The 12,655-nt window shown below is 43.9% G+C and overlaps 1 protein-coding gene across 1 annotated transcript in view; it reads left to right on the plus strand.

Annotated features, from left to right (window-relative positions):
- OSTM1 (osteoclastogenesis associated transmembrane protein 1) overlaps positions 1-12,655 on the plus strand; it is a 28,335-nt gene that overhangs the window by 5,495 nt on the left and 10,185 nt on the right. Inside the window, exons 2-3 of the mRNA XM_077302626.1 lie at positions 2,788-2,902; positions 4,674-4,771. Of these exons, the coding sequence (XP_077158741.1) occupies positions 2,788-2,902; positions 4,674-4,771 (213 nt within the window). The remainder of the gene's footprint in view (positions 1-2,787; positions 2,903-4,673; positions 4,772-12,655) is intronic.

Here is a 12,655-nt window from a genome sequence, read left to right on the forward strand (position 1 = left end):
GGGGGGGAGGGGGAGCACTCTGCAGCCTCCTGCCAGCTCTGTCAGGGTTCTGAGGCAATATGCAGTTGGACATGACAGTTAGGACAGCCTTGGGGCGAAAAGGGCTGGCACAGCCTGTCCAGGCCTCTGTTCTCATTCCCCTTGGCAGCCCTACTGGCCTCCTCTCCCTTTGGTGGTCAGGAGCAGACTGGCAGCGAGACTGGGCTGGGTAAATGGAATTTTGGTCTGTCCTGGTGAGGGGCCAATAGGAAGGCACTTTGTGCGCCTCCCCATTGGCTGCTTGGCCCTGGATGGACACTCAGAGGGCCCAATCAGGTGCCGCTTCGCGGCTCCTGATTGGGCCCTCTGAGTTTTTATCCTGGACAGGGCCCGCCCTAACTCCTCCCCAGGTGGCCTTACTCTTTTATTTAATAGGACCCTGTCCTATTTAAAGATTGCCTCTAGTCCCAGTGCTAATCTTCATGAAATGTTTGCACATATGTCATTCTTCTTTTGGGGACCGGGGACTGTTTTTTTAAATCTTCTCCTACAGAAATGCTGCATTAGCATAATTGGTGGATAGCCTTGTCAGACATTGTGCCAGAAAGGCAGGGCTGAGTGTGGATTCAAAACAGGATTATGATGTCACCAGAGTTGTGTAAGGTGAAAACACATGCACCCCCCCCTAAAAGCATGACACTATTAGCAAATATTAAAGAGCCTCTTGTGGCGCAGAGTGGTAAGGCAGCCGTCTGAAAGCTTTGCCCATGAGGCTGGGAGTTCAATCCCAGCAGCCGGCTCAAGGTTGACTCAGCCTTCCATCCTTCCGAGGTCGGTAAAATGAGGACCCAGCTTGCTGGGGGGTAAACGGTAATGACTGGGGAAGGCACTGGCAAACCACCCCGTATTGAGTCTGCCAAGAAAACGCTAGAGGGCGTCACCCTGAGGGTCAGACATGACCTGGTGCTTGCACAGGGGATACCTTTACCTTATTAGCAAATATTACAAAAGTATATATGTATACATATGTATATGTATGACATCAGCTTTAAAATGGGGCAGACATAATAATGACTAAGAAGAAGGACCCCCTAAGACATTTGTTCAGATCAATTGTGCATTGTGAGGAGGAAAGTTGAGTAAGTAGATTGTTAAATGCGGCTTTGCCATAACTGCTGGCTGCTCCATTGCAGGGGTGGAAGAACCCAAGGAATGGCTAACTGTGTAAGGTCCCAACATGTGCAGAATCTGGCCAGGGGCTGCGTCTGGTCTGGTTGGCCCCATGGCATGCTGGGAGAGGCGGGGAGGGCTAAGCTGGGCTGTCCCTATTTAAAGGGCTGTGTCCTCGTGGCTGACCTTTTCAAGCAGCAGCCGGCAGCTGGGCTTCCCACTCACCCTTCGCCCTCTTTTTTGTTATGGTTTCACGGTGTGCCTGTATCTGGGGGTTGGTTACTGTTGTTGATAAAGTTGCCAGAAAGCCACGTTTCACTGCAGCTGGCAGTTTGGGCATGGGTGGAGCTGTTTGGGGGGCAATCTAGATCTGCTTGCCCATCATGGGGGCCTCTTTAAGGGGCTGCGTGGATGTTCAGTATGGCCTGCCCTGTTGGTGTGCCCACATTTCCGGGTGGCATTTAGAGCCTTGCGCCTCCTGGTAACCCATTGTCTGCCACTCCCTAGGTTGATCCCAGCTGGCCAGGGGTGCAATGTGCTCCATGCAGACCCAACGAGTGCCTCGACTGTGCAGCTTGGCCACTAGTAGCGATGTTTCCTGTCAGTCCGCTGACCGCTGGAAGGCAGCTTCCCCCATGCTGTTTCCTGCTCCTGCTTGGGGTATAGTAAAGCCGTGGCCTTGTTTGATCCATAGCTGTGTCTGAGTGCTCTTTATTGGCCTCTTACATGCCCCCTACTATTCAGACAGAAACAGTGAGAGAGAAGGAGTGTGGAATTACTTGAAGTGACAGACTGCAAAAGTAACTGGTGTAGACAGTTCCTTAGGCAGTGGCCCATAAACCATTTAACTGTCTTCAAGTGGATGCAAAGGATCAAAATTAACAGAATTATGGCCATCTAAACCAAGTACATCAGTATGCTTTTAAAAAAGAAGCCAAATTCCATGTTGACATTTTCACATCCTCGTGTTCTGCCTTTGAAACATGTATTGGACATGTAGCATCATGGCAGAACATATGCACTGAATGAAGAAGATCCTGGCATCTTCAAGTTAAGAGGTTCTCAAATGGGCAAGTTTTGCAAAGACCAGCGGACCACCAGGAAACACCACCTCCTGTGGCCAACCTGTGCAGCGGAGCTGCTCGATCAGTCAGCAGGGAGCGTGTTGTGGCAGACATGCTGTAAGGTAGCACTAAGAGGTGAGCAGGGCAGTTTTCAATGTGTAAAGTATTTTGACCTCTTTGTTTTGCTGTGACGTATATCTTACCAGTTAAGGGTTTCTTCTCATTAGCAGCAAGTCGCTTGTTATTCCCACTACAGAAACCTTTATATTGTTATTGACTCCTATTTGCTGGCAGCATCCTACATCCTGGGTTTTTGCAGATTGATTTCAGGTTTTCTGATTCCTCCCAGCTTTTATGATGCTGTATTTCTGGAATGACTTTCTGCCCTGTGGAGTTTTTGGAAGCAGGAGTACCTGTTGCGAAGAGGCTATTTTTCTGCTGCTGGGTAAAATAAAAGAAGCATGTCAGCCTGTGTTTTTCATCTGTGTGCAGGTTCTGCTAAAGAAATGGTAAAACTTGCATAACAATGTACGTATAACAACGTTTTTTGTCTCTTTCTCACCATCCTTTTCAGAACACCTCTCAGAGCAGCAAGTGTGCCAAAAGTCTCTTGATGTCTGATAGGCTACAGATTGTTGTGCTCCTGTCCAAGTTTTTTAATGACACTTGGGAGAAAGCAAACTGTGCAAGTATGTGGTGACTTTCTTGTTTAATATCGGCATTGTACACATTTGTATAATAGCTTATTTCCAAATCGTCTGCACAGAATGTAAACCAAGGGATTCTTAATAATGTTTTGCTGCATTTATATTATATTGGATGTTGGAACTGGTGGGCTATTTTAAAGCTTAAAAAGTCTGAAAATAACAGTGGTCAGCAGCTTATGCTTTAGTGTTCTTGAGATCAAGTTATGTTTGTGTTCTGTCTCATGCCCTCCATTTTTTTTTCATGATCTGAAAAGCTAAAATTGAGCTGCTTGATTTGTTCTTCTCAAATTGCTTCACTTGTTCACCTGGACTTACTCCCAAGTAAATGAGCAAGTTATACTTGAATCACTGACTGGGTGATTCAACCCACCCCTACCCCAGAAGACTATTAAGTCCAAAGGCTAACATTTGCTAACTGCCCCACTGCCACCAAGTTGTTTTTGTTTTCACCAGGGTGGAGTGTAAAGTCAGGGTATACTTTTCTCCCAGCAGGAGTAAAAGCTGCTAGGCCAGACTGATTTTCTTAAAAAAAAAATAAACAAAACAGAATTAGGAACAGTTCCTCTGGGCTGATTTCTCCCCTTTCATAGATCATATTAATTTAAAATAACTATAAACTTCCAAAAATAATAGTGGAGTAATAGACAACATATTGTTTTTTTCTTATTTGTGTTCGGTAGAAGGGGGCAGCATCCAAAGTATGAACAGTTATATGTGGCCTGCAGAAATCTGTTCTTTTTGCATGTTTTTAACACCTCCCCCCATTCCAATCCATACAGCTGCAAAGATATTTTGAAAGTGCAAAATGATTTCTGAAGTATGTTTATTCAGACATCATCAAATTTTACATATTCTGAAGGTCAGTTTCAGAATGGCTCTGGCAACAGGTTTCTGCCCAGTCTTAACCTGTTTAATTTGCTATGTTTGGACCAAGTTGTTGTGGGGCACAGCACATGTGATGCTGCAGCTGCTACTAGTCACATGGCCTTGGTTAACTTGAACATTATCAAGTGTATTTAAGCATGGGATATGCATGTTTAAAGTATGTAATGGGCTTTCAATTTTTTAATCCGATAATAATAAATAATAATAATGGAACATTTATTTATTGTTCTTTAAAAATCCAAGGCTGTTTAAGGCTCAGAATTATGTGTTAGTGACTAAGGACTCTACAAATGTAGTAGTTGTTTCCTCAAGGCTGAAATAGAAGAATAGTAACTTTTTAAAGGAAGCTATTTCTGTGGAAATTCCTTCGTTGATTCTTGCAAGGTGGTGTCCTCAAGCATAATCTTAAATGCTTGTAAAAAAGCAGGCAAAACTGGTTACTGTGGTTTTTTTCCCTTCCCTTTTTGAGGTGTGTGTATTTTTAACCTCAGTTCTTAAAAATGCGGTGTACTTTTAAAACTTGTCTCCCTCCCTTTTTTGATCTACCCTTTTGCACCAAGCTTCTTTGCGGGGTCAGGTGAAGCACCACTTGTGTTGCCTGAAAGCCCAAGAGTAGCTCCAAGCCGCTTCACAATGAACTCAATTTCTTCTTGCACAGCATGAAGGTCAGTTAATTCAGGCACAAATTGTATAACCTCAGATGACATGAGAACTCCCACTGAATTACAAAAGTATCATGACCTTACTCGAAGAAAAGCAGCATGAGCAAGATTCTGAAAGTGGGGCAACAATGCTTGGCCTTAAAGGTACCTTGTGGAAGAAGACTCTGGGGATGTAGTGACATGACCGTTATCTTTCTCTTTTACAGATTGTTTAAAGAACAACAGTGAAGGCTTATCCAATAGTACAGTGATGTTCCTGGCCTTATTCAATGCATCATTGACATGCTTTGAACACAACCTCCAGGTACTTAATGCTGTTTACAGAGGGGTACAGTTTTGGCCTCTAATTGAGTAGAGAAAACATCTTTATTTTTTCAGAGCAAGACGCGGCAAATACAATTCCCAAACTCTTATGCAGTTTAAGCAGGTAGAACAATTATCTATAAATCGCAGGTGTTCACCACTGAGAGAACAAAATGCATTCTAATTAATGTTCACCTCCATTTCGTATGCAATTATGGTGCTGTTTTGGTCTCACAATAGTTGGTAATTATATAGGAAGAGTCGTGTAATCTCTGCATATAGTAAATCATTTCCTTCCTTATTTTTGGGCCTTATCACCTTCTGATTTAACTACATGGGTCTTCTGGTATTTTGTTATAGCACGGGTTTAACCATAAGGGCCTAGTTAATTGAATACATTTTAAACTGTTTTTTTAAAAATATGTCAGAATAGGAAACATTAAAGTCTAATCCAGTATCTGCTTTTGTATTATGAAAATTTGACTTTTTTCCTTCTGGAAAAGTAGCCTTTTACTTAAGTATGATTGTGTGTATCTTACACGGGTTTTAACTCCAAATTTGATTTAAATAAATGATTTATTTGGGTACAGTGGAACTTACTGCCCAGAAGGGTCATGTTCAAGTTAAGGCTGCAAGTCTTAGTTCTCTTGTCCTGGAATGTTTTCACTGGCTTTCTTTTAGGCTGCTGTGTAATCCCGGTTCACTTGTACAGTTTGCCAAATGCTTTTCCTTATACAGCTTTAGCTAGTGACTAGCAACTTTGGAATATTAGCCTGTTTTTCAGAGTTAGTTTGAGAACTAACAAGACATTGTTGATAAAATTGGAAAGAAAATAACCTTGAGAGAGACAGCAGTAGATTTAGGGTGTATTGTGTGTGTGTGTGTGTGGGGAACCAGATTATTAAACTTGGTTAGTATTTATCTGTGAACAGTGTTCTCTCATTTTGTAACAGAGTTTGTTTAAGCTTCTATACCTGATACATATGCATAGGATTGCTGACTGTGACCACAATCCAAGGAACTGTTATTTGTTTTAATGCCATGTTTCTACCTGACTAGGGTCCATAAGGTGATGAATATAAAAAATTAAAACTTTTGAGCAAATAGAAGTACATTTCAAATGATAAAAAAATCGATAAAAACCACATAAACAAGCAACATCAGAGGAAGGGTTGATAGCTGTTATTTGGGATATGCTATGAAACAAAAAGGCATGTTGAAATGCTCGGATGTATCCCATGGGATTAAGAAAAATCCTTGGTTTTTGGAATAGTCCATCAATATATTTTTAATGTGTTTAGCTATATGATATTATGACAATTATGAGCTTCTTGTGGCGCAGAGTGGTAAGGCAGCCGTCTGAAAGCTTTGCCCATGAGGCTGGGAGTTCGATCCCAGCAGCTGGCTCAAGGTTGACTCAGCCTTCCATCCTTCCGAGGTCGGTAAAATGAGTACCCAGCTTGCTGGGGGGTAAACGGTCATGACTGGGGAAGGCACTGGCAAACCACCCCATATTGAGTCTGCCATGAAAACGCTGGAGGGCGTCACCCCAAGGGTCAGACATGACTCGGTGCTTGCACAGGGGATACCTTTACCTTTACCTATTATGACAATAGCCCCCCCCCAAAAAAAACCCTGGTAATAGTGGGGGAATTTAACATTTATTTCACAGTGAAATTCCGGTCAGGGGCGGGGGGCGGTCAGTGGACCCATAGGCACATTATGGCAGGGTGAGGATTGGCAATGGGAGGCGGGAATTAGCAGAAATTGCTGCTCTCTCTTCCAAACATTGATGTGCCCTTAAGACTTCAGAACTACATGGCTGAGTGCATGTCAGAGTCTCCCACATGTATAAGTATATATCTTCACCTCTATAACGGTCCACCTGAGGTGGGGAAAAGTATGTTTTTGCCTATATTCTGTTGTTAGCCATTCACTTGTGTCTGACTCTTGGCGATCCCATGGCACAGCTGTAGCCATAATCCCCGATCCCACATCGCCTCCCTCAGCCGTGCAATGTTCTGGCCAGTGTCCACTCCCACCACGTCCAACCACTGTGCCTTTGTTGGTCTGGTTTCCTCTTTCCACTGACCAATCCTAGCATAATTGCTTTTTCCATTGGCCTGGATTGCCTGATATGGCCTAAGTAAGTGAGCCAGAGTTTCATGATTTTGACTACTAATGGTATATCAAACTCCCATGAGGCTGGGAGTTCGATCCCAGCAGCCGGCTCAAGGTTGACTCAGCCTTCCATCCTTCCGAGGTTGGTAAAATGAGTACCCAGCTTGCTGGGGGGTAAACGGTAATGACAGGGGAAGGCACTGGCAAGGCCACCCTGTATTGAGTCTGCCATGAAAATGCTGGAGGGCGTCACCCCAAGGGTCAGACATGACTTGGTGCTTGCACAGGGGATACCTTTACCTTTAGTTGACTCAAGGCTCATTCAACTTCCTCCTCAAGAATGGCCAGTTCAAGTTCTATTTCTGTTTTGTTTTCATTTTGAAGAGAGTGAACTTCTGTTCTGCATGTGTACAGTTCTTCTGTGTATTCCTGCCACCTGTTATGCTCTGTTGGTCAGTTAGTTCCTTCCCTAATTTATCTTTGATAATGCTTTTGGGAGCAGCAAATGGCACTTGGAACTTCTTTACTTGTGTGCAAGCATTTCTTATGTGTCCCTTTTTATAATCTTCTTCTACAAGCTTGTATTATTGTTGTTGGATTTATTTCCCACCGCTCCCAGCAAACCATCAGTAAACCATTAGTAAAACCCCCACATAAAACAAAACTATATATCCCCATTAAAATTATATATCCCGGTGGCAAAAATCGACCTCCCACCCCCACAGCCACTACAGGCTGCCTCATGGTGCACCATAGGGTACTATGGAAGCCAGAAGTCCACCAGCAGTGATGGTCTGGCCTGGTGGCAATTTTTTCTGGGAATCCATCTGATCTTCCATGTTGTGGCCTCACCCGTAGACCTGGCAGAAGAGCTCTGTCTTGCAAGCCCAGTGAAATGTCAAAAGGTCCCGCAGGGCTCTCAGCTCTTCTAGGAGCTCATTTCACCAGGCAGGCCAGGAGTGAAAGAGCTTTGGCCCTGGTTGAGGCCAGGCAAACTTTCTGGGGGGCAGGGGCCACCAATAAGTTTGTACCTGCAGAATGTAAAGCCTTGTGGGGGGCATAGGAGAACAAATGGTCATTCAGATATGTGGTGCCTTAAAAGTCAAAACCAAAACCTTGAATCTGATCCGTGACGAAACTGGTAACCAATACAGCTGCATCAGCACTGCCTGGATTTGGGCCCTCCAAGATGTTCCTATGGGTACCCTAGCAGCCGCATTTTGTACCAGCTGCAATTTCCGGGTCAGAGACAAGGGCAGGCCCCCGTAGAGCGAGTTACAGAAGTCAATTCTGGAGATGACTGTTATATAGATCACTATGGCTAGGTGCTCTGAAGACAGGTAAATTGTTAGTAGCCTCGCTGGACGTAAATGGTAAAACGCCTGGCAGGCTACCTTCATGACCTGTACCACCATAGATAGCAAGGCATCCAGAGTCACCACTAAGTTTCTGGCAGGACAGTTGTGTTCAGTTGCGTCCCAGCTAGAATGGGTAAATGTGCTTCCTGTCCTGCCTTCTGCCCTCTCAACAATAGGACCTCCATCTTGGAGGGATTGAGTTTCAGGTGACTTTGCTCAAGCCATCCAGCTATGGCTTCCAAATATCTGGCAAATGGTTCTGGGGGGGCGGGGGGAGTCCGTGAGGAGATAGAACTGGGTGTCATCAGCAAATTGATGACAACCCAGCCCCAAACTCTGAACCAATGGGCCAGAAGGTGCATAAAGATGTTAAAAAGTGTGGGGGAAAGCACCACCCCCTGTGGGACCCCACAAGGGAGTCAATGGGGCATGACAATTCATCCACCACTGCCACCCTCTGTGTCCGGTTCTGCAGGAAGGAGTGCAGCCACTGAATGGCTGTCCCACATATCCCTGAGCCGGCGAGACGATGGGCCAACAACTCATGGTTGACCACATCAAATGCGTCCGCCAGGCCTAACATCATGAGGATGACTGAACAACCCTGATCCAGCTGGCAACGGAGATTATCCTTCAGGGCAACCAACATTGTCTCTACCTTGTGGCCAGGACGGAAGCCCAACTGGTATGGGTTGAGTGGTGAAGTTTCCTCCAAGAATGCCAGGAGCTGATCTGCAGCAGCTCTTTCAACCACTTTACCAAGGAATACGAGATGCGAGACTGGCTGGCCAGATTCTGCGGATCCCGCATTGGTTTCCTAAGGAGAGGGTGAACCACTGCCCCTTTCAGCTGCTCACAAAACTCCCCAGTAGGCAGGGAGAGGTTAATAATATCCGTGAGCTGGCCCCCGATCCACTGGCCACTCTCTTTGAGCAACCAAGACAGACAGAGATCAAGGAGACAAGTGGTTGCCCTCACCGACCACAGCAACTTGTCCACTTTGGATAACAAGAGTTGTCTGAAGCCATCAAACCTCATCCCCAAAGACGGCCAACAGGCCTCGAGTTCCCCATCTGTATCAATTTCTGATTCCAATAAGCTTTGGTATCTATTCTTGCTGCCCTTTGAAAATCTGCATTTAATTTTCTTGCTTCCTTTCTTGCTTTGCCTGCAGCTTTTGCTGCTTTTCTACATTCAGTATTTTTATAGTTTCATGTGAAAGCTATTTTGATCTTTTATCTGACTTCTTGTGTGGTATGTGTTTAACAGTTGATTGAATTTCCTGCCACAGTTCATTAGAAATCTTCTCTATTGCATCCAGTAGTTGAAATTGATTTTTCACCTCCATTGCATATCTGGGCGGAATTTTATTTACCCTATATACTCGGATATAAGCCTAGTTTTTCAGCACCTTTTTCACACTGAAAAAGCCCTCGTTGGCTTATACGCGGGTATATACAGTAATTGAAATAAAAGCCTTCTCCAGCCAGCCAGTTGTTGCATTGCCTTTTCCAAATGTGTACTGCAAGCTGAGCTTGCTCTGACTTGTGTTTCTTTTAAAAGTTGATTTTTACAGTTCTTTCTGTCAGTGTTCAGTTTTACAGTTCTTTATTTCAGTGTTTTGTTCTGGGGGGGCACTGCAGTTGTAGTTAGAGTTGTCCATTCTCCCAGTTTGGTAGGTGTTGTACTTGTTGTAGGGTACTGTTGTTCTACTTCGGGTACTGTTGTTCTACTCTGTTTGCTGGCCTGGGGGGCACTGTTTGGTTCTCCTGCCAGAACTGTTCTCACAGAGCAGTTCTGTCAGAGCTCTCTCAGGGGGTCTGGCATCAAGAGGAAGGGAAGACAGTTGTAAGCTGCTTTGAGAGTCCTTTGGTTAGTGAAAAGTGGGGTAACAAAAACCAGCAGCTATTCATCCTCTTGACTTTTTTGTATTTGTTGTGGGAGAAGGCTGGATGGGAGAGCCTGTGATGATGGAGCATTTCCTACCCTCGGCTTATATGCAAGTCAATAAGTTTGCCCAGGTTTTGTGGTAAAATTAGGTGCCTCGGCTTATATGCGAGTATATAGGGTACATCAAACTTCCTTAACCCCAATGTTTTCTTGATATTGCTGTGTTTTGTTTGGATTTTAGCCAGTAACAGTTCTGGGGGGCGACCATCGTCAGCTGCATGTCATGATTTGATCATTGATTGTTGAAAACCTTTCCACTACTCGAGAATTGTTTGCTTGCAATGAAAGTCACGCCGTTCCTTCTTATGGAGTTGTGTCCTGAATAGTAGCTGGTAAAATCCTCCAATTGAAAGAAACCATCATCTGTTCAATGTAGAATCATAGAGTTGGAAGGGGCCATACAGGCCATCTAGTCCAACCCCCTAGTTCACTGATGCCAAGGAGGTCAATGTTCAACCTGATCATTTCTCTTTTGACAGTTTCCAATTTTCCTTGAGTTAGTCCTCTAACATTCCAAGTTGCTCTTCAGTGCTTCTTTGTAAAGTACAGACCCTTGCTTTCACCATTGGCAGCCTCTGCACCTGGGGTTCCTACTGGATTTGCCTCAGGCACGTCATAAAATCCAGGGCTACTTGCTGCAGGCCCTTGCTCCTCGCCAGTCTCTTGTTGGGTACCTTCTGTCCTGAGGGGCTCACCGTTAGGCACCATATCAAAATTGTTTGAGATTTAGGATTAGGATTGAGATTTAGGATTTTCTTGGCATTTTTTTTTACAAGGTAGGTTGGCGGGTCTTTTCTTAACCCTCCCCATTTACCCAGGCTTGGGACCCCATTTACCCAGGCTCAGGTGTGAATAGCTGGGTTATTCTGTTATAATCCTCTTTATGTAGCCTATGCAATATGGAGAAGTTTGTAGTTGTAAAATTCATAGCATAAATAATAGCATTCTGTCTAAATCAGTTTACAAATGTAAGGTTTTAGAACCTCTCATGGTGTACCTCAAGTAGGATGGTGATATGTTCACTCTCTTCACAGGAGTGTTACTTTTTAAAGTTGTTCTAAAAATTAGTTTAGACAGATGTTGTTTTGTCCCTCTATAAACTGTCCTGTAGAACACACAGGCATAAGCAGCAAGAGATGGAAGTACAGCCATTGCTCTAAGAAGTGGTGCCAGGTAGTAGAGATAATAAACTTTAAAGAACTTATTCTGGAGAGTCTGCAGCTCAGCATAATTCTTCACATTCCAGATCTTGGAACCATCCAATCTTGGATTCATATTGTAGAGGACTTAGGAATTCTTGATTCCTTTACAAAGTGTTTTGCCATTCACCTTGGTAGATGGGGATGGTTAGGGGAGAATCAGTGGCGTAACTAATGAAAATCAGTTGCATTGTGGTTTTAACTAAATATATAAATATGTACCACAGTTTCATCAGACTGATGTACCTTAGTGTTAGACTCCTTGGAAATACAGTACTTTTTCCTGTAAAAATGACTAGCCAGTAAATGTCTTTAATACATCAAGTGCTTATTATGCCAAATATTTATTGTTAATGTTGTTTACCTTTCAGAATTGTGTGTGTGTGTGTATAAAATGATCCTAGCAGCAACTTGGTGTCTACAAACATGTTCCTGATAATGGAAAGACATAGATAATTTGCATGCAGATCTTATTCCCCTTTCCCTTTTGTTGATCAAAGTATCAAATGTTAAAATGTGCTGTTGTGATGGCTTCTGTAACACCAAAACAAACCACCTATTGTTGATGTACAGTCATTAGCGCAAATGTTTTGCATTTATGCTGGAATAGTCAATAGCTATTGAATAATAAGTGTTGTCAGCAGGAGGTAAATGAAGAGAATAGCACAAGTTGTGGAGGGAATGGATCTATTGGCAGCTTTGAAAACGTACAAATGAAGTTCACCCAAAGACCTCCAAATAAGCCTCTTCAGGAAGGTTCTGTTTAGCGTATTCTGTAGGGTAATATTTATCCCTCACACACCATCCTTGCCTTTTCTGCCTGGCTTCCTCTTTGCTCGTCTGCTTACCCAATTTAAGATCATGCAAGGCACTTCCACTAGCAGTGCAGCAAAGGCGTTTTCTCGATTTGTAGGTCCTTGATCATCCTCCCCTTCTTACCGTCACTTCCATTCCCTTTTTTAGTTTAGAATGTGAATCATCAGCAGGGGGAGGTAATGGTTAGCCTGTGTTTGGTTTTGCAGAGTTGTAGGTTTCTGATGAGTAGTCTGTAAAAACCGGTCATCCTGTCTGCTTTTTTGAAGTGGGCTGTTTAGATATCTGTCCCTAAAATATCACAATTGCAAAATGGCTGCTGTACAAATGGCACTGTTTTAGTGGCTTCACAGACCCGCCCCCCCTCCATTTAATGTATCTGTGTAGAGACTGTACCCAGGTAGGATGAGATCCTGTGGCTGAATGGGGTGAACTCAGCCGGGT

This window comes from Paroedura picta, chromosome 1 (assembly GCF_049243985.1).
Source record: "Paroedura picta isolate Pp20150507F chromosome 1, Ppicta_v3.0, whole genome shotgun sequence".
In the NCBI taxonomy this organism is placed as follows: domain Eukaryota; kingdom Metazoa; phylum Chordata; class Lepidosauria; order Squamata; family Gekkonidae; genus Paroedura; species Paroedura picta.